General features: G+C 51.7%; 1 protein-coding gene across 1 annotated transcript in view; it reads left to right on the top strand.

The window, feature by feature from the left end:
* ERN2 (endoplasmic reticulum to nucleus signaling 2) overlaps positions 1-21,711 on the top strand; it is a 23,279-nt gene that overhangs the window by 233 nt on the left and 1,335 nt on the right. Inside the window, exons 2-18 of the mRNA XM_010837210.1 lie at positions 2,128-2,233; positions 2,572-2,605; positions 2,832-2,904; positions 7,957-8,029; positions 8,169-8,276; positions 8,599-8,700; positions 10,236-10,500; positions 12,550-12,628; positions 12,721-12,868; positions 12,971-13,092; positions 13,775-13,930; positions 14,194-14,362; positions 19,128-19,212; positions 19,342-19,531; positions 19,613-19,712; positions 19,788-19,987; positions 21,487-21,634. Of these exons, the coding sequence (XP_010835512.1) occupies positions 2,128-2,233; positions 2,572-2,605; positions 2,832-2,904; positions 7,957-8,029; positions 8,169-8,276; positions 8,599-8,700; positions 10,236-10,500; positions 12,550-12,628; positions 12,721-12,868; positions 12,971-13,092; positions 13,775-13,930; positions 14,194-14,362; positions 19,128-19,212; positions 19,342-19,531; positions 19,613-19,712; positions 19,788-19,987; positions 21,487-21,634 (2,158 nt within the window). The remainder of the gene's footprint in view (positions 1-2,127; positions 2,234-2,571; positions 2,606-2,831; positions 2,905-7,956; positions 8,030-8,168; positions 8,277-8,598; positions 8,701-10,235; positions 10,501-12,549; positions 12,629-12,720; positions 12,869-12,970; positions 13,093-13,774; positions 13,931-14,193; positions 14,363-19,127; positions 19,213-19,341; positions 19,532-19,612; positions 19,713-19,787; positions 19,988-21,486; positions 21,635-21,711) is intronic.

Below are 21,711 nucleotides of genomic sequence, written 5' to 3'. Positions count from 1 at the left end.
GGGGCGCCTCGCCCTCCCCCGGGTCCGGGTGGCCCCAAGTCAGCCCCTAGCCGGAGAAAACCTCCTCGTCTAGGGGAGTTGTCAGTTGCTCCACGAGCTGCAGAGGGGACCCAGCATCCCGCCCCTCCTGCGGCGTGGGGGTGTGGGGAGAGGGAACAGACCGAGGGAGGGGGCCCTCGCTTTCCTGCCAGGCCTCTTAAAACTTCTGGAACCCGGCTTCCTTGGAACTTGAAAGGTTCCCTGTGGAGAAGTGCGCCCACACACCGATATTTACAAATTCAGGGGGATCACAGCGCTCCCCCTTACCAGTGACTGGACCCCGAACTTACAACCTCTGGGATAAGTAAGCTGGACTTATGGGAATCTGGTTCAACCGTGCCGGGAGCGGAAAAGTCCAGTCTTACAGAAATGCAGTGAGAGGGAAAAGCCAGGACTACAACCCAGGAGTCTAACCTATAACCCCCAGAACAGTTATTGGGCTCCCAGAAGCAACTGTGCCCAAGTGGCTCAGATGGTAAAGAATCTTGTCTGCAACGTGGGAGACCCAGGTTTGATCCCTGGGTGGGGAAGATCTCCTGGAGAAGGGAATGGCAACCCACTCCGGTCTTTTTGCTAGGAGAATTCCATGGACAGAGGATCCTGGAGGGCTACAGTTCATGGGGTCACAGAGAGTCAGGCACCACTAGCAACTAACACACACACACACACACACACGCAACTGCTCGTGCCACCCCAGGCCCACTTCCAGCTTGAGACCCACCCCATGGTTGCCATCTAGGAATCTGAACACAGTGTGGCCAGATTGGGTGTTTCCAGGGAAAAAAAATGAGAAAAAAAGCTAGAAATGACAAAAATTAGAAACTTGACTTTTTAAGTGAAATCTTTCCAATTTTTAGAAATTGGTAGCTAACTGTAGACAAAATTTTAAACCCCCTGATGGTCAAACAAAACTTGACTGTGGACTCAGTCTGCAGCTTCTTGCCCAGGACAGTCTCCCTCCTGCCATGTGGCAGATCACAAAACAGGGCAGAAAAAGAGAGGGCTCAGAGGCAGCTTCCTGACTCTACTCCAAAACCATTGGCTTGCCCCCAAACCTGAGAGTCCGGGGGCAGGATGTGGCCTTTGCAGAGGTGCGGCAGGGCCACCCGGATGTTAGAGTTCCTGCTAGGAGCTCAGCCCCACCCTGTTTGCTCAAGGAAGGGCTGGAGCAGGTGAGTTAGCCCAGTGGGGGCCAGCCTCCCTACCATGGCCACCCCCAGCCTTGGTCCAGGGGGCCCCCTGCAGGCTGGCACCAAAAGTAGCTGGGCCAGTTTGGGGGACGGGGGTGCAGAATGGGTCTTCCCCAGAGAGGCAGACAGTGAAGCCAAGGAGAAAGGGACCAGGTGCTGGAACCAGAGAGATGGTGGTTCAAGTCCCAGTCCTGCCATTTATCTGTGTGGCTTTAGGCTGATTACCTAACTTTTCTGAGCCTTAGTCTCCTTCACCTGTACAGTGCTAAGAATAATAGCACCTCTTTCTGGACTCCTGTGGTGATCCAGTGCTGAAGACTCTGTGCTCCCAACGGCGGGGGGCCTGGGTTCGATTCCTGATCAGAGAACTAGATCCTGCATGCCAAACCAAGAGCCCTCAAGTGAAAGTGAATGTGTTAGTCACTCATGTCCAACTCTTTGCGACCCCATGGACTATAATCTTCCAGGCTCCTCTGTCTATGGAATTCTCCAGGCAAGAATACTGGAGTGGGTTGCCGTTTCCTTCTCCAGGAGATCTTTCTGACCCAGGGGTTGAATCTGAGTCTCCTGCATTGTAGGCAGATTCTTTACTGTCTGAGCCACCAGGGAAGATCTCATGCTACAGCTAAAATCCAGCTAAGCCAAATAAAAATTTTTAATAAAAGCATCAGTCTCTTAGGGAAGCTGTAAGAGCCACTGATGTCCTTTCGTAAAGGAGCCAGGCTCCCAGCTCCCACTGTCGCCCCTCTCTAGGGTCTTGGAGATCAGGAGGTGGAGCCAACAGCTTTCCCAATCATCCATCCTTCTTTCTGTTTCCCTCTGGGGGACAGGGAGTCCCTGCCTGGAACAAGGACTAGGGTGGTCCCAGGCCTCTCAGAAGGCTTTGTTTCCACTGCAGGTTCAGAGCTTCACGCCAGAGAACCTCCTGTTTGTGTCCACCCTGGATGGAAGTCTCCACGCCCTGAGCAAGCAGACAGGAGACTTGAAGTGGACGCTGAAAGATGGTAAGAAGGGCTGCCACTCCTTGGACCTCGAGCTGGGGGAGGTCATCTCAGGATAAGAGCATGGGGTCTCGAATCCAATACTCAGGTGTCTTCAGTCAGCTTTACCATTTACCCAGGCTGTGTGGCCTTGGAAAAGTCACTTCACCTCTCTGAGCCTCAAGTCCTCACCTGTAAAATAGGGCCAAGGGTAACAACCCTACCTACAGGAGAGGTATTACATTACGCTCATGACAAAATGCTTGGTTGGTGTCCGGCACACGGTAAGTACCAATGTGAGGTATGCCTTTCAACGGAGAGTCTGGAGGGGACTGCTCATGGTCATGTCCTTGTCCCTGCAGATCCCATCATCCAGGGGCCAACGTACGTCACAGAGTAAGTGGACTGGGCTCTCTCAGGGCACGGAGAGCTGGGAGATGAGGAAGCCAGGGTTGCCTGGAGGGGCACGTGGGCTGGAAGGAAGGGAAGAAATTCGGGTCTGGAGCTCTGTGGCGCCTCCTGTCGGGGGTGGGCTCCTACTGGCAGGGAAGTTGGAGGGAAGGGGCCCTCTTGGAATCAGGGGGCGTGAACGAACCTTCCCCCCCGTTCCTCTGCCCCACAGGACCGTCTTTCTCTCAGACCCAGCTGATGGCAGCCTGTACATCTTGGGGACCCAGAAGCAACAAGGATTAATGGTGTGTTTCGTACTGTGCTTGGATGGGCGAGGATCAGGACTTCTGTTACCCAGGGCACCGAGGGGGCTGTAGGGCCAGAATCTGAGTGTCCTGTGGAGGATGAAGTCTGAGAGCACTATGGCGAGGCTGTCTGGAGGCTGTCTGTTGAGGTTGGGAGTTGGGGGGTGACTCTGGCTGTATCTGTACAGCAGGCTGACTGTCAGGTCTCTGAGAGTGTCAGGAGCTTCTCCAGGGGCTCTGAGGGTTTTTAGGGGAAAGCTATGTATTAGTTGTTTAGTTGCTGTCATGTCCTACTCTTTGCAACATCGTGGACTACAGCCCACCAGGCTCCTCTGTCCATGGGATTCTCCAGGCAAGAGTACTGGAGTGGGTCACCACGCCCTTCTCCAGGGGATCCTCCCTACCCAGGGGTCGAACCTGCATCTCCTGCAATGGCCAGTGGATTCTTTACTGCTGGGAAGCCCATGTATCAGTTACTTTTTGCTAAATAACACATCGCCCCAAAACTCAAACTTCAAATGCAGACAGTTTATTTAACTTATTTTCGTGGGATGACATTTGAGGCTGGACTCAGCTGGGCGGTCTTGCTCAAGCATCTGTGGTCAGCTGTCGGTCAGCTGGCTCTTTTTCTGAAAGCTGGTTGGTAGTTGGCTGGCTTTGGACAGGGGCCCCTGGCCCAGGGGTCTCTCATCTTTAAGCAGACAAGCCTGGACTTGTTCACATGGTATCAACAAGGGAATCAGAAGCAGCAGGAGGGGGCAAGGCCAGGGCATGAGCAGTTTTCAAGCTTTGCTTATTCTCTTATCCCTTACTATCCACAGAGGATCAGTTCCAGGTCAAGCTCCCACCACCAAAATCAGAGGGTGCTCAAATCCTTTGTGTAAAATGGCACAGTATTTGCATATAACCTAAAGGTATCCTCCCATATACTTTAACCCATCTTAGATTACTTATAAGACCTAATACAATGTAAATGTCATGTAAGCAGTTGCCAGGTGTGCAGCAAAGTCAAGTGTTGCTTTTTGGAACTTTCTGAAGCTTTTTTTTTTTTTCCCCAAAAAAATATTTTCAATCTGCAATTGGTTGAATCTGTGGGTGCGGAACCCCTGGATAGGGAGGCTGTCTGTATCACATTCGCTAATGTCTCATCAGCCAAAGCTGGTCACGTGGCCAAGCGCAGAGGCCGGCAGTGTCAGAGCTCTGACTGTGCCATGGGAGGCCTGCCAGGACAGGCTTACTCTGTGATTAGGAAACTGAGTTGATAAGAGATGTTGGTGTGTTCATGGTGTGTCCCACAGGCAGGCCCCAGCAAATAGACAGCACCCTCCTACTGGAGAGCTTAAGGACGTTTTATTAACGGGGTTACTTACAAAGATGGAGGCCTAGTGTTGTTGTTGTTCAGTCGTGTCTGACTCTTCGCGACCCCATGGACTGCAGCACTCCAGGCTTCTCTGTCCCTCGCCATCTCTCCAAAACGTCTCCCGAAGTTTGCCCCAATAGTACTGGAGTGGGTTGCCATGCACTCTTCCAGGGGATCTTCCCAACCCAGGGATAGAACCCAGGTCTCCCTCATTGCAGGTAGATTCTTTATTGTCTGAGCCACCAGAGAAGTCCAAGAATCTGGAATGGGTAGCCCTGCCTATCCCTTCTCCAGGGGATCTTCCTGACCTAGGAGCTGAACTGGGGTATCCTTCTTTGCAAGCAAATTCTTTATCAGCTGAGCTACCCACGGGGCCGAGGGTAGGAGACCGGAAGGCAGGGTGCCAAGTGCTATGGCCCGTACCGTGGGGTGCTATTTATCAGCTCTAAGATGGTGGGGGGAGCAGTTATCACTACCTGGAGCTGGAAGGGCTTAGGGGAGAGGACCACGTGACAGGAGGCCTTTGGGGGAGAGGCACAGCCAGCCCACGATGACTCTGGGAGAGGAGCCCAGGGAACCCTCCCCCTGTCCCTGCCCCTTCCCTTATCCCAGCCCCACTGGAAGTCAGAGCACAGGGCAGCCACTGATGGGATCCACACGAGTGTGTCTCCCAGGAGAGAGGCAGAAAGCAGACCTCCTGTTCATCCAGCTGTGTGTCCGCCGTCGGGTCTCATGGGGCAGGTGTGGCTGTCGGTGACATCACTCCCCTGCATCTGGGATAAAGTCCAGTTGCCCCAACAAAGCACATCAGGACCAGCTCACTCCTGCAGCATCTTCACTCACCCACAGGCACCTATGTGCACACACACGTGCACACACTCACACTGATTAATTTCTTGAATATGCCAGCTCTGGGGCTTCACCCAGATTTTCCCCATAGGGTTCCAGACTGCCTGGGTTCCAGCTTGCTGCAGTAACAGCACACACATCCCCGTGGATCCACAGGGCTTGCTCTCTTGCTCACACCGTGTGACTCACGTGGGTCCTCGGGGGCTCTGTCCACTGTGGTCTCTTGCAGACCCAGGCTGTCAGATGCTCCATCTCAACCTGGGCTTCTCCTGCAGCAAAGAGTTTGGAAAGTGACATGGTTTCTTCTGCACCCTCCCTTCGGCTAAATTTGGTTTCATGGCTATGCCCACTTTAAGCACAAAAGTCGGGTAATCTCACCAGGAGCCCAGAAGGAGAACCAGAATATTTGTGAAACGTGCTCCCCTTCCCCATGCTGGTTCCTATTCATCCCCCAAGGCCCAATTTAAAACCCAAACTCCTTTCCAGCCCATGATCTTGCCTCCAGCTTGCCTCCACTTCCGTCTGCCCTTCTCCATCCCCACTCCCAGCGCACTGGCTGTTCCTCAAACATGCCACTTGGGCTCGTCAGTAGGTGGCCCTGCTGGTGGTCTCAGCATTCTGTCCCTCTGCCCTCCACGTGCTCCTGAGCCTCACTGCTCCCTTGGATTGAGTTCTTACTCTCTAGCCTCCCTATGTGAAATAGCGCCTCTAATCACTCTATCCTAGCTTTCTGAGTTTGTTTTAATAACAGTTACCATTACCCGGCATTGTCGTTTATGTGTTTTTGTTTGTTTATTATCATACACACCAGAAATGTAACTCTGTGCAGAAAGGCACTTGGGCCCCAGCACCCAGCTAGTAATAGGTGAAATGACTGAATGAATGAACGCACCACTGAACATCCTCCTTCAGTCCTTCCTTCCCGCCCACCTGCATCAGGTACCCTCAGCTTCTGTGCTCCCCTATCACAGCACTAACCTTACACGCCAACTGTAGGTTGTATTGCCTTCTTTTGTTGTCCGTCCTGACTCAGTACATGTTTGTGCCTGGGGCGCTATCTTCTAAGAGCTCTGTATGTGGAGTTTGGGGATTTTTTTGTTTCACTTTGATATAATTTCAAACCTAAGGGAAAAAAATGCAAGGATAGTACAGAGCAATTGTTTATTCCCTTTGCCCAGCTGCATCGATTTTTTTTAACATCTTATCACTTTCACTTTATTATTCTCTCTTAGTAGATAGATACAGATAGATAATATTACACGTATGTGTGTATATATGTGTATATATACATATATATATATATGTATATAAAGGTCTTCCTTGATAGCTCAATTGGTAAAGAATCTGCCTGCAATGCAGGAGACCCTGGTTCAATTCCTGGGTCGGGAAGATCAGGTGGAGAGGGATAGGCTACCCACTCCAGTATTCTTGGGCTTCCCTTGTGGCTCAGCTGGTAAAGAATCTGCCTGCAATGCGGGACACCTGGGTTTTATCCCTGGGTTGGAAATATCCCCTGGAGAAGGGAAAGGCTACCCACTCCAGTATTCTGGCCTGGAGAATTCCATGGACTGTCAATGGGATTGCAAAGAATCGGACATGACTGAGTGACTTGCACTTTCACTGTCATATATATAAAATTTGTATTATTCTATCTTAATAGATAGATATAGATAGATAATATTAAACATGTATATATAATTTATATTATTCTATCTTAATAGATATAGATAGATAATATTCCACATGTGTTTACCTATAGATATAGACAGATACTATTACATGTGTATATATAAAATTTCTTTTTCTGAACTCTTTGAGAAAGAGTTGCAGACATTCTACCCCTTTATTCCTAAAGCATCATTGTGTATTCCTAAACAAGGACTTTCTCCTATACAACCTGAGTGTAAATTCTCAAAATCAGGAGATTTAACATTGAGACAATAGGGTTATCTAATCCACATCCATATTAATGTTTCATTTTTAAAAGACTTTACTTAATCAATTATTTGTTTTTGGCTGTGTGGCAAGCAGGGGCTACTCTCTAGTTGCATCTCACAGGCTCCAGAGCACTCAGGCTCAGCTGTTACCGTGTACGGGCTTGGTTACTGTGGAGCATGTGGGATCTTCCCAGAGCAGGGATCAAACCCATATCCTCTGCATGGGCAGATGGATTCTTAACCACTGGACCACCAGAGAAGTCCTGCATTAATTTTGTCAAGTGGCCCAACGGTGTGCTTTATTGTCCAGAACTTGAACTAAGACCACCCCTTGCATCTGGTCCTCATGTCTCTTGAAAGAGAAAGTGTCAGTCGCTAAGTTGTGTCCGACTCTTTGCAACCCCATGGACTGTAGCCCACCAGCTCCTCTGTCCATGGGATTTCCCAGGCAAGAATATTGAAGCAGGTTGCCATGCCCTTCTCCAGGGGATATTCCTGACCCAGGGATCAAAGCTGGGTCTCCTGCATTGCAGGCAGATTCTCTACCATCTGAGCCACCAAGGAGGCCAGCCTTGTCTCCCGGGTGTCTCTTAATCTGGCACAGTTATCCAGCATCTCCAAGGCCATGATGGCTGCTGAAATTTTCAAGTCTCAGCGAGTGTTTCTGAGGTTGTTAGTCCAGGAGCGCATGATCAGGTGGCATCTTGGTGCTGGGGGTGGGATTTACTGCAGCTCCTTCAGAGGTCGTGTAGCAGAGTGGTTAAAGTGCAGGTTCTGGAAGCTGGCTCTGCTACTTACAGCTGTGTGACATTAGCCAAGTGACTCACCCTCTCGGGAAATGGATATGATCATCGTTGTGCCCAGCGAATAGGTTGCATGTGTTTCTCTGCTCTTCCCGCTCCCCAGAGGCTGCCCTTCACCATCCCTGAGCTGGTTCACGCCTCCCCATGTCGCAGCTCTGATGGCGTCTTCTACACAGGTAAGCATCCCTCCAGCCTGGGGTCCTAGTCCAGCAGGGATAGGACCGAGGTCCAGCCAGGCCAGCGGGGCATGGCGCGGACAGGCTGCATGCCCTATCTATCCCATCTAGAGAGCGGGCACCCTTTCTGCCTCCACAGGCCGGAAGCAGGATGCCTGGTTTGTGGTGGACCCTGAGTCAGGGAAGACGCAGATGACACTGACCACAGAGCGACCCTCTACCCCCCGCCTCTACATCGGCCGGACGCGTGAGTCAGACCCCAGCTGCTCCCCATGCTCGGGACAGCCCCCGCTTTGGCTCTGCCCAGGCCTGGCAGTTGCTCTCCACGCTGAGTTCAAGCCAGTCAATCACTCTGTCAGTCAACAAACTTGTCACTGAGCACTGAAGAAGGAGCCAGGGACACGGCAGTAACAAAGCAAACCTGGTCGGGCCATGGTGATGCTCACAGAGTCTGGCCTCCAGGCTGGGTGCTCAGGAAGCCCCTGCCTCCGCAAAATGAGGTCTCCCGGGTGGGGGTGGAGGAGCGTCACGTGGGTGTTCCTGGTAACCCTGCTTCTGGGTGTCCCCAGAGTACACGGTCACCATGCACGACCCCAGGACCCCAGCCCTGCGCTGGAACACCACCTTCCGCCGCTACTCCGCACCCCCTGTGGATGGCTCACCTGGTAAATGTGAGTGTCTCCCTGCCCTGGCTCCACCTTAGAGCAAGGTCTCCAACTCAAGGAACCCTGAGTGGCATCCACGACCAAGCCCCACCACATTCAGACCCATCTGATCCCCTGAGGGACCCCACATACTGAATGATACCCTCTTGATGGACAGCCTAGGTCACCCACTCAGCACACAGCCTCTGACCCTCCTGTACCCTGAGAGCTTTCAGCATCCTGACTCCTTCACACTTGCAGTGAGCTCAGCCAGGTCACCCTGGGTGCTACCCAGACCCCAAGTGACCCCCAAGCAACCCCTGCACACCTGAGCAGTCCCCATGTGTCCCAACTGACCCCCAGTGTTGACAGAGATGAGAGATGACCCTGAGTGACTACCCCTATAGTCACCCCCCCCCTTGATATAATGAGTGCCCTTTCCTGTGTGGGTATGCTTCCTGCTGCTGCTACTGCTGCTAAGTCATTTCAGTCATGTCCGACTCTGTGTGATCCCATAGACGGCAGCCCACCAGGCTCCCCCGTCCCTGGGATTCTCCAGGCAAGAACACTGGAGTGGGTTGCCATTGCCTTCCCCAATGCATGAAAATGAAAAGTGAAAGTGAAGTTGCTCAGTCGTGTCCGACTCTTAGCGACCCCATGGACCACAGCCTACCAGGCTCCTCTGTCCATGGGATTTTCCAGACAAGAGTACTGGAGTGGGGTGCCATTGCGATCTTGGGTAATATAATATTACAAAGAAATTGCTTTTCTTCTGTTATTGTTCAGCTCAGTCATCTTCATATATGTTTAATCCATAGTAGTCACTTGTGTTATTTCATTTCCTTCTGTTTTGGGTTTTTTTTTTTTTTCATTTCCCTTAGTATATCAATATATTTGTTACTGGCTTCTAAGAACTCATTTATGACTAAAGGTGTCAACCATTTGTCATGCAGTATAAATGAAACACTGTATTTTATTGCCATCAATTTACTATGGTATTTTGTATTTTGGTTGTATATTAAAATATAATCATGTTGTGTTTAAAAAATAATCGTAACTGCCCTTCCTAAATGCCTGAATGACCCAAAGGTACCCTAAGCCACTCCCAGACCCTGACTCCACCATTCCACCTGAGAATTCATACAGGCGACCCTGACACATCACAGGTGACACCCACAAGGCCCCTAACTGAGCCCCCTTCACATTCTAAATGACTCCCATGTTACCCACATGTGTCCAGACCACCCTGACTGACCAACAGCCAGACCATGACTGACTTCCCCACATCCTAAGTGACAAGGACTTATTTGCACACCGGAGTTGCCTTTGGATGACCTCAGCTTACCCCTACATCTTACACAACTGTCCCGTTGAGCCTGATCAAAGTGACTCAGTGAACTTCCCATGTCCTGATAACCCTCCAGTGATCTCACCTGACCTCCACACACCTGAGGGGCCCTGCTGACAGCCCACCCTCAAAGCAGCTTCCCCACCCCAAGATGCTCCAAAGCGCCTCAGGGCAGGGCTCCGTGACCACATCTCCGCACCATCTTTCCTGGCAGACATGAGCTACCTTGCATCCTGTGGGATGGGTCTGCTGCTGACCGTGGACCCAGGGAGCGGGGCGGTGCTATGGACACAGGACTTGGGCGTCCCTGTGGTGGGCATCTACACATGGCACCAGGAGAACCTGCGCCAGCTACCCCACCTCACACTGGCTCGAGACACCCTGCACTTCCTCGCCCTCCGCTGGGGCCACATCCGACTGCCAGCCTCAGGCCCCCAGGACACGGCCACCCACTTCCCTGCCTTAGACACCCAGCTGCTGTAAGTACCCATGTCTGGGGGCCAGGGAGGAGCTTCTGGAAGTATTTTGACCAGTGTAGCCCAGGTCCAATGGGCAGGTATGATGTCCAACCATGACAGACCAGTACAGCTGGACCAAGGGTCACAGTATTTCAAACAGTTTGGTAAATAACCAGTGCCCTGCGTGCCCACCATGTGCTCCCAGGACCCCTGGATAGCCTCACTGTTCAGCAACTGGTAGGGTAAAATCTGGCCAAGGGAGGGCCTCCGTATCTCCACCCCCGTGCTACAGCTGGCATCTGTTCTGATTGGTAGGTACCGTGTGTTTACTGGGGCTTTCCCGGTGGCTCAGTGGTAAAGAATTTGCCTGCAATGCAGGAGGTGCAAGTTCCATCCCTGGGTCAGGAAGATCCCCTGGAGGAGGGCATGGGAACCCACTCCAACTTCTTGCCTGGAGAATCCCATGGACAGAGGAGCCTGGTGGGCTGCGGTCTATGGGGTCTCAAAGAGTTGAACTCAACTGAAGCGACTGAGTGCACAGGCACATGTGTTTATTGAATTTTAAAACCCTTAAAAATGACCCTTCCTTATAACACCAAATACCTTAGTATCCCCCTCTTGGGGAGCCAGGAGACAGACTGGGAAAATCAGGGATTACCCATTAATTCAGTTGGTTCTCCCAATATTAATTGAGCATTTGCTACATAGCAATCACTTGCTAGGCTCTGGGAGTACAGTAATATAGCCAGTGTTCTGACCTACAGAAATCTCAGAGTCTAGTGCAAGAGACAGGGGTGTAAAGAGGTAATCACGATATGGTATGATAAGGGAAGAGATAAGAGAAGTATAGTGTATCATGGGAATGTATAAAAGGGCACCTAAATCAAGACTGGGGGCAGGAGGCAATCATAGAAAGTTTCCTAGAGGAAGGGACATACAAGTTGAAACCTAAAGGGTGAAGAGAAAACAAGAGAGACAGATCATGGCAACCAGGAAACAGAGTAAGTTAATAAAACAAGGCTGGAGCACAACTCTGAGCGGAGAAGAAGGTCTGAGGCTGTTAAACAGGGATCTTATCAGGTCATTTGAAGGGTTTAGGATAAGGTTAAGGAGAAGGCATTGGAAGGTTTTAGATAAAGAAGTGATTTGATCATATTTTCATTTTGGAAAGATAACTGGCTACAGTGTTAAGTCATCTTAGTGCTGTGGGGAGGAAGCAGGCACAGAACCTTGCCTTAGTTCAGGCAGAAGACACTCTGGACTAGGACGGAAACAATGGAGATGGAAATAAGTGGAGGCTAACAGATATTAAGAGGAGAAGACAGTATTTGGTGATTAGAAAGTTTGATGATTGTGAGCAAGGAGTCACCAATTACCATCAGGTTTCTAGAAGCACATGAGTGCTGTTGTTTTCAAAGGTAGGGAGCACTAGAGGAGGAAATGGGGGAGGAGGAGGAGGAAGAAGAGGGGAGGAGGAAGAGAAGCAGGTAAGGAATGAGGTGATGAATTCAGATTTAGAAAACTGAGCTCCTGGAAGAGGTCTGGGCTAGAAACAGATTTAGAAGCAATGACTGTAGAGTTTCTATCATTAGCTTTTGCTATATAACCAATCACAATCACTCCCCAAATTTAGGGCTTCAGAATGAACATTTCTTATTTTTCAAGATTTTGTGGGTCAGCTGAGTGGTCTTCTGGTCTGGGCAGCCAGCTGGCAGCTTGGCTGAGCCTGGACAATCTAGAATGGCTTCACTCACCTATCTCATAGTTAGTGGGTTTTTTTGGCCTATGGGGTATCAAATAAGGTCTCTCATACCCCCGCACAGTAACCTTGTTTTCCTCTTGTGGTGGTCTCATGTTTCCAAAGAACCCCATGAGAAGGCAAGTCCCCATGCACAAGCATTTCTCAAGCCTCTGATTGTCTCATTTGCTATTATTTCATTGGTCAAAGTGAGTCACATGACCCAGGCCAGAGTACGTGTGGGCTGGAACAATAGAAGGACACCAGTACGATGGGACTGAAACTGCCAGCCACCTTCACTCATTCTTCTCCCCTTTCCTCTCCCCCACTAGGATGACCCTGTATGTGGGAAAGGATGAAGCTGGCTTCTATGTCTCTAAAGCACTGGTTCACACTGGGGTGGCCCTAGTGGTGAGAAAGGGCCTCTGAGGGGCTGGAAAGAGGGGATGAAGCAGGAGAGAAGCCCCCCGCCACCACTCATGACTCTCCATCTTCTGCCGTAGCCTCGTGGCCTGACCCTGGCCCCCACCGATGGCCCCACCACAGAGGAGGTGACACTGCAAGTCTCAGGAGAGCGAGAGGGCTCACCTAGCACTGCTGTCAGATACCCCTCGGGCAGCGTGGCCCTCCCTAGTCAGTGGCTTCTCATTGGTGAGACCCCTTCCACCCAAACTTAAAGGACCTGTGAGCCCAGCTTCTGAGCTAGAAGGCTGAGGTCACCTTCAGCCCCCTGACCTTGTCCCTGCCCCTTAGGACACCATGAGCCACCGCCAGTCCTGCACACCACCATGCTGAGAGTCCATCCCACCCCAGGGAGTGGGGCTTCTGGGACCAGACCCTCAGAAAGCATCCAGGCTCCAACTCTCTTCTTGGAGGTCAGTGTTCGATAGGCAGAGGGCCTGTGGGGAGATGCTGCAGGGATGGGCAGCCCTGGACCTTTTCCTCAGGCTTCTACGCATAACATTTGAGGTGAGTCACCTGATCTCACAGTTTCTCAGAAGAAAAACTTTTTTTGTTGTTATTGCCAGAAAAAAGCGTTACAAGTGTCAAAACGGTATTGGCTATCTAAATTGTGAAACACGGGTCACGGTTTTCTTTATTCTTCAGTTTAGAGGTGGCAAAAGATTTATCAAGTGAGAAAATGAAAATGGAAAAACTATAAAGGTATGCCCTCCTGGGAGAGGACTGAACAAGAGTTGCTAGTAGTTCAAGGTTAGAAGGAACAGGCATGCTCTGTTCTCAGAATGACATGATTCTCAAATCTGGTTGCTTATCAGAATCACCTAGGAGCCCACTCCAACCTCACTGAATTCAGAATCTCTGAAGGCAGACACTTGTATTGTTTGGTGATGTCCAAGAGTATCTGGCTTTTTTAGTGACACCCCAGGTTTCCTGGGGCACCACAATTTTCAGCACCACGGAGAGCGCCAAGTTTGCCATCATGTAGACCACTCTCCACCCCTTCAGCTAAGCCCAGCCCTGTACTGCGTGATGAATAAGGGTTAGGGGTTCTGTAGCAGGAGGGGCTGCTTATAGTGGAAGCCCCTTTGTCCTCAGCTCCTGAGCCTGAGCCGGGAGGAACCTCCGGACCTGGAGCTGCATCCTGAGAAGAAAACCTCAGCGCTGTATCCAGGCCTGGGACCCCAAGACCTGCTGGCAGCCAGTCTCACTGCTCTCCTCCTGGGAGGATGGATTCTCTTCCTAATGAGGCAGGTAAGCCCATCACCTCTGACCTCAGGTCCATTTTATGGTCTTCCTAGAGGAACTCTGCTCCTCTCCAAGACCACTTAGCGAGTTTCTCCCTCACCCAGGTCCAGTTCTATCCCCTGCCTTCCTCTTAGCAGCTCCCAGGCCCTCGATACTGTGCTCTATATGTCAATGCTCCAGGGACCGGCCATCTCAGACACAGCTTCTGGGCCCATCATGGGGCAGGGCTGGCCAGGGCTGAGCCCTCTTCAGCCCCCATATTTCAGCAGCAGCAGCAGCAGTTGGCAGAGAAGCAGCAGCACCAGGCTCCCCTGGCACCTGCAGGCCCTTCTGACATCTCACAGGATGCTCAGCCCCAGCCCTCCAGTGCCACCCTTCAGAGCCAGAAGAAGCTTCAGAATCCCCCAGAGCAAGGCCAGCCACTGGAAGACCCTGAAGGTGAGCTCACATGAGCAAGAAAGGTCAGAGTCAGGGACAGAAAAGAGAGAGGCAGGTGTAGCTCCAGAATCAGATTATTGGAACAACTGCTGTTGTTCAGTCTGTGAACTGAACAAGTTGTATCTGACTTTTTTGTGACCCCATTGATTGTAGCCCACCACGCTTCTCTGTCCATGGGATTTCCCAGGCAACAAGACCGGAGTGGGTTTCCCATTTCCTTCTCCAAGGGGTCTTTCTGACCAGGGATCCAACCCACGTCTCCTGCCTTGGCAGGTGGATTCTTTACCACGAAGCCACCAGGGAAGCCCACCCTAAATGAGTTAATAGGAGAGAACTTTGAATAGTGCCTGCTGTGAAGTGGAGCCCTCTAGAAATGTTTGCCATCATTTTTGCTGTTGTCATTATGTTCAGGGACCCTGGATACAGATAGAACTGGTATAGATCTAAGTCCACTGTTAATTTTGATAAATTGCTTGACTCCTCTGAGCTGCAGTTTTCTCATCTGTCAAGTGGGAATGATACCGCCTACTCCATTACATCACCTCATATGACCGGTTTACCATCACCACTATTATTAAATCATGCCAAGCTGGTGTTATTAATATGTGTTAAAAGAATATCCTGTTTGGTAATAATAATAGTAGTAGTAAATTACCTAGGTACCCTTTGGTTCCTTTTCTCTTTAGAGCTTTTTATTTTTTTTTTTAACATTTTCCTCTCTTCTCTCAATTTCATCCTATAAAGAAGCCCTTTCAGGCTTCCTCTGGAACCTGTGGGATGCCCCAGGGGAGTTTCCATGTGCTTTTATTGGTCAGTCCAGGCTGCTTCTCTCCTGCTTCTTTGGCACTGCTCAAGCCACCGCCTCCTACCTTGGAGCTACTCTGCTGCACCACTAACTCAGCCTGAAGTCCGCCCCATATTTAGTAGGATGCTCCCATGCTGCTTCCGAAGTTCCCCTCTGTGTTCGCCACCCCCCCTCCACCCTGTGCTGAGAGGAAAGCAGCTTCCTTCCTGGGGGCTCAGCTCCTGTAGAAAGCCCCCCACCGCAGAGTTGCCTGAGCCCTGAAGGTTGCAGTTCCGGTCACTTTCCTGGCTCTGGGTGGGTCCACACAACACTCAATTGCACCCTGAAACACTTCTTCTTGGACCTTCTGACTCAAGCCGAGTCTTTCCCCAGATGACCCAAACACCACGTTGTCCCAGGTGGTTCTTGTCAAAAGACCTTACTGTCCCTCACCACCACGGTCTACTAGACCCAGTTACTGACGGGATGGAACTCCTTCCCCCAGACATCTTCTCAGTCCCCTCGTGGGTCTGAAGATACCACTAACCCACAGAGGAAGAGAAAAGAGGATGTTGGATTCCAACCCTGGTTCATCCAGGCTCCCCTGTTATATGAAATACTTAAACTTCTTTATTCACTGTGAAAAAACAATCAAAGTATTATCAGTGCTTCAGGACATCTAGAAAATAAAATACCCAGCTACAGCATGGTCATTTTGTGACAAAACTCAGTGGTAACAATCTCTATATAATATTGAGTTCCCTCTGCACTTTAAAAGAAACCTTTCTATTTCTTTTACTTTCTTGAAAGTCTTAATAAGCTTTACTTTGGTATTTTCATAACTTCTAGGAAAGCATGGAAGGGACAGGTAATTATTAAGTGCTGTGATAAATGCTGTGATGGGGATGGAAGGATACAGGGAGCTGTAGGAACACAGAGGAGGGTCATGGAGCTCTGATGTGGGGACATAGGAAGTGTCCTCAAAGTGAAGTTAGGCTGTGATCCCAAAGAGAAGAAGGAATTACCCAGGTGAGCAGGGCAGAGTGGAGCAGGAACCCTCCAGGTGGCCCCAAGAGCACAGGTGAAGGTTCAGAGATGTGAGAAAGCAGGGTGCACATTCTGGAAGCTGAGAAGAGGGTTGCAAACTCATGCTTCCGGGTGGGTCAGGTGGATAAAGCAGAGAAGCGAAGCAGTCACATAGGAGAGAGAATAGGGAGTGGTGGGGACTGTGGCCAGCTGGAGAACAGGTGCTTGGGCTAAGCCTGCCTTGCTTACTGCTGCAATCTGGACCAGAGCTTGACTCAGGAATTATCTGTTGAGTTAGTGACTGACACTGGCCACCAGAGATTCTTAGATTAGACAGCACTCTTAATAAATATATGCAGAGTGAATATGTGCTAAGCAGGTATGAGGTATAGGCAGAGTTAATGGCTAGGACTTGCCCATTCAATATGCAGCAATTTGGAGTCCAGTGTATCGAAATCTTTCATGCAGGGAGAGTCAAATAAACACATGTGGCAGATGGCAGGAAAGCTTCGAGAACCACTCTCCAAAAAAGCCCTCCACTCCTATGGCAGCGCCTAACTGCCTTAGCGGCTGTTCTTAGGACGTCTATGTCAGGAACTCTGACCTTGGAACCTCTGGTCCTCCTCTCAGTGCAGGGAAAGGAACGTTCCTCAGGACCTTTTCATGGTTCACAAAATCTGCAGTGGAGCCCTGCCCCACTCTCATTTAACCTCCACCAATGCATCTACACGTGCTTGGTAGGGTGTCCTCCAGGACTGCTGGCTACATGGTACATTCAGCAGCAAGTGGGCACAATCAAGCTGGCACAACCAGCTAAAACTGAGAGCTAACATTTATATAGCACTTACTGTACACCAGGCCCTGTTCTAAATATTGTGCATGTATGAAGTCATATTCACAAGGTAGATACTATCATTATGCTGATTTTATAGAAGAGGAAATTGAAGGCAGAAAGGTTCATGACACTCCCACCCCGGACTTACAAAGCCAGTATGTAGCAGCCCGGGAACTCAAAAGGAGGTCAACTTTGGGATGGTATCTCTGTTTGAATTTTGGCAGTGCCCATGAAGTAGGTAACCGGCTTGAATGGTTTCCCAAGCCGTGTAAAAGAAGCAACGCAGTACCTCACATGGGATCTCAGAGGGGATTCTGACCATACATCATGTCCCCACCACGTGACAACTTTTGATTCCTTTAGAAATTCTCCTGTGTTTGTTGCTTCTCCGTTATCATGATATAGAAGGCTGAGCAAATGATGGTGAATATGTTTGTGCAAACCGAGCCTCCTGATTCATTATTTCTGCATTCAAGAACTTCATGGCCAGAAGTCTGGCCTCCATCCCAGCACTGAGGGTCCTCCTGAATCTAGAGTTAGTTCTGAATCTAACCCAGAAAGCACGTAGTGAGTGTTCACGAGGGCATCCAGGCAGGGGAGGCAGACATGCAAAAAGACAGGAAACCAGCAGAACCAAGCGAGTGGTACAGAGCGGTACAAAAGAGGAGCCGGAAGCGCTCAGGGACCCTCGCCTGGAGCCAGCTGAGCAGGGCTTGTCCAAACAGGCTTTCCGGCAACTCTGTCCCTGCTTTCTGAGCTGCTGGAGAGACAGGCCCAGCTTACCTGTGTGTGATGTGCTTCCAGCATGGCCCCAAGACCACAGTCCTGAGGGTGGAGTATACACATTTCAGGGTACACACATTTCACTTACTGCCTGCATCTCATCAGCAGAGAGTTTTTAAGCAAATAACCTAGAGCAGTGCTAAGGGACAGCTTAATACTTTGCTCACAGATCTCTGACGCTGATTTTCATTTGCTTTTCCTGGAGCCGATTAGAGACTAAAGCTGCCAGCTCTTCCTAGGGAGAGTGTTCTCAGGACCACGGAGGGGCACACAACTCTAGAAGCACAAGATGCACTTAGCTGTGTGCATGGGGCCCCCTGGGTGCTGAGCAGGAGCCTGCCCTGTGCCTGGGTCATTGTGAGGGGTCTCTCCCAGGTGACCCGAAAGGAAGAGCAGTAACTGCCCAATTCCTCCACTCACCTGAGCCAATCCCACCCACCCTTTCTTAAAAAAAAAAAAATAAATTATTTTTGGCTGTGCTGGGTCTTCATTGCTCCTGAGGCCTTCCTCTAGTTGCTGCAAGGCCGGGGCGGGGGGGGGCGGCTACCTCTCTAGTTGCGGTGCACGGGCTTTTCATTGCGGTGGCTTCTCTTCTTGCAGAGCACAGGCTCTAGGCACATGGGCTCAGTAGCTGCAGAGTCTGAGATTAGTTGTCCTGCGGCGTGTGGAATCTTCCCAGACCAGGGATCGAACCCGTGTCCCCTGCACTGGCAGGCGGATTCTTAACCGCTGGACCACCAGGAAAATCCAAACCCACCCTTTGTAACGGGAAGCCAAGGCCTTCTGGGGGCTCCCTGCTTCCCTGGAACTAGTTCTAGACAGTTCAGCATCCACATGCCCACTGCTCCCCGCCCACCTTGACCCCCGCCCAGGACAGTCTTTTCTGCCACAGCCTTCACCTTCATCATGCTTCCGGCTGACAAAATTCACTTTCCTATTTGAAGCCAAAACCTTAGTCGAAAGGGTTTATTATATTAGTAACTGGTGGAGGTGGGGAAAGGAAGGAAACCTGGGCAGGAAATGCCAGAAGAGGGAAAAATGATAAAAGAGGACAGCAGAGCAGACCTCCCCCCCACCCTTTTTCCCATTAATCCTCAGTAATATTATGCAGGATCCTTGACATAGTCCCCCTTTACAGATGAGAAAACCGGGGCACCGCGGTTAGGTCACTTGCCTGGAGTAAGTCGTAGCCTGAGGCACTGGACCCTGTCTGGCACCCGGAGGGGCATGGAAGCCGGAGGCTGGAGAGAGATCGAGGTTGGGGAGACGGGTCTGGACTGGGCGGGGTGGCAGCCATGGGCAGAGGCCCCCTGAGACCCCGTCTCCTCTCCCCCCAGCTGAGCAGCTCACCGTGGTGGGGAAGATCTCCTTCAACCCCAAGGACGTCCTGGGCCGCGGGGCCGGTGGGACTTTTGTTTTCCGGTGAGTGGCAGCCAGGAGCTGGGCTGAGGTGGCCACTATCCCTTGGAGAGCACCTCTTTCAAAGAACCCCCAAGGTGGGTATGGATCCTAACGATTCCCTTTTCGTCTGCCCTCTGGACCTCCACCCAGGGGACAGTTTGAGGGGCGGGCGGTGGCGGTCAAGCGGCTCCTCCGTGAGTGCTTCAGTCTGGTCCGGCGGGAGGTGCAGCTGCTGCAGGAGTCGGACAGGCACCCCAACGTGCTCCGCTACTTCTGCACCGAGCGGGGACCTCAGTTCCACTACATCGCCCTGGAGCTCTGCCGGGCCTCACTGCGGGAGGTGAGGCCTGCGCTCAGGGGTGGGAGCAGGGCCGGGGGTCCTGGGCTGCAGGGTGATGCTCTGCCCCTCACTGCTCCCCAGTACGTGGAACACCCAGAGCCGGACAGCTGGGGCCTGGAGCCCGGGATGGCGCTGCAGCAGCTGATGGCGGGCCTGGGTCACCTGCATTCCCTACACATAGGTACCAGCCCCTCCCGGCCTCCCTCCGAGCCCCTGCCTGCCCCCCTCAGCTCTCAGCTCTGCTCTGCTCTCACAGTGCATCGCGACCTGAAGCCGGGCAACGTCCTCATTGCGGGGCCTGACAGCCAGGGCCTGGGCAGAGTGGTCCTCTCAGACTTCGGCCTCTGCAAGAAACTGCCTGCCGGCCGCTGCAGCTTCAGCCTCCGCTCGGGCATCCCGGGCACAGAAGGCTGGATGGCGCCCGAGCTCCTGCAGGTCCCGCCTCCGGACAGCCCTGTGAGTCCTGCTACCCCAGGCTGCAGGCATGCCTCCCCACCCAGTGTCTCTGCTGCCTGGGCTCTGGATCACCCGTTCTGTGGCCTTCAGTGACTCCTCCCAGCCTGTTTCTTCATCTGTAAAGTGGGGATAACTCCTCCCTTTCTCCCCTAGGGCAGTGGTTCTCAACCAGGGGTGACTTTTGCCATCACTGGGCAACGTCTGGAGACCTTTTGGGTCGTCCATTTGGCAGGGAAAGGGAAGTTGCTACTGCCACCTAGTGGGCAGAGGCCAGGGATGCTTGTGAGACACCCAATGCACAGGACGGTCCTCCAGGACCAAGAATCATCTGGTCCAAAATGTCAACAGTCCCGAGGTTGAGAAGCACTGAGCTAGAAAATGGTTTTCATCTCTACTGTGGTGTAGTCACTGAGGAGCTTGAAAAAATCCAAGTGCCCAGGCCCTACACCCAGTAACTGACCCCCAGCGACTTTACTGTGAAGCCAGAGTGGAGAGCCACCCAGATTGGAGGGTTTGGGGGAGCATCAGATGAGCTAATGGTTTCCTCAGGTGGTGCTAGTGGGAAAGAACCTGCTGCCAATGCTGGAGACTTTAGAGACACAGGTTCAATCCTTAGGTCAGGAAGAACCCCTGGAGGAATAATTGGTAACCCATTCCAGTAGTCTTGCCTGGAGAATCCCACGAACAGAGGAACCTGGCGCACTACTGTCCATAGCATTGCAGAGTCGAACGCGACTGAAGTGATTTAGCATGCGCACACACACATGAGCTAATGTAACTGAGTCATAGAGCAGTGTCTGAACCCCGGAGGCACTTGGAGACCCAGGATCACAGATTTTTGAGTCAGTGTTCAGGGGGACATCATAGGCATGGATGAGAGTAACACACAGGTGAACAGACAGAGTCACCCCCACCCCTGAAGTCGAGCGAGAGCTAGAAGTGGCAACGTGGAGACCCAAGAACCAGGGCACTGATGTTAGGAGCCTGTGCGGGCTTTGATTTTTAAAATTTGCGGCCACCATTTTAACTTCTGAGAAATTCCACTTAAAAGTCTAGATTTCTGGATTCTTTTGCAAAATCAAAAGCTCTGCCACCCGAGAAAGTCCCCTGGAGGCAACCAGCTGCAGCTGAGTGCCAGAGGCCAGCTATGGATGGGGACGGTACCAGATCACTGTCCCCACTGTTGCCTTATTGCCTCATGCCCAGCCAGCTTCACTCGGACATGTCAGCATCACCCACCAGACCTGGAGGAATAACGCGTGGAGACCTAAACTAGAGGCTCAGTGGGCGCAAAAATTCTGGATGAAAACCACACGTCCCTTCCACTAGTGCAGAGGGGAGGGAATGTAGGGCCACGAAGATGCATCTTGGGAAGCATCCTTGAGTTCTAGCCTGAACCAAATCCCAGGCTGCTGCCACACCAGCCCTGGGCAGAGCGCAGCCAGGCAGACTTCCTGGAGCAGAGACCTCCTCCTCATCTTTGTCCCTCTGGCCCCCAGACCAGCGCAGTGGACATCTTCTCTGCAGGCTGCGTGTTCTACTATGTGCTTTCTGGTGGCAGCCACCCCTTCGGAGAGAGTCTTTATCGTCAGGCAAACATCCTTGTGGGGGCTCCCTGTCTGGCTCACCTGGAGGAAGAGGCCCACGGTGAGGGTGACCTGGGCTGGCAGAGGGGGGTAAGCAAGGCAGAGGCTGGGCGGGCTTGAAGCCACCCCTCCCTCTTG

The sequence above is a fragment of the Bison bison genome, unplaced genomic scaffold (genome assembly GCF_000754665.1).
Source record: "Bison bison bison isolate TAMUID 2011002044 unplaced genomic scaffold, Bison_UMD1.0 scf7180017864072, whole genome shotgun sequence".
In the NCBI taxonomy this organism is placed as follows: domain Eukaryota; kingdom Metazoa; phylum Chordata; class Mammalia; order Artiodactyla; family Bovidae; genus Bison; species Bison bison.
The sequence above is the reverse complement of the archived record's forward strand: the minus strand, read 5'-3'. Positions and strand labels throughout refer to the sequence as shown.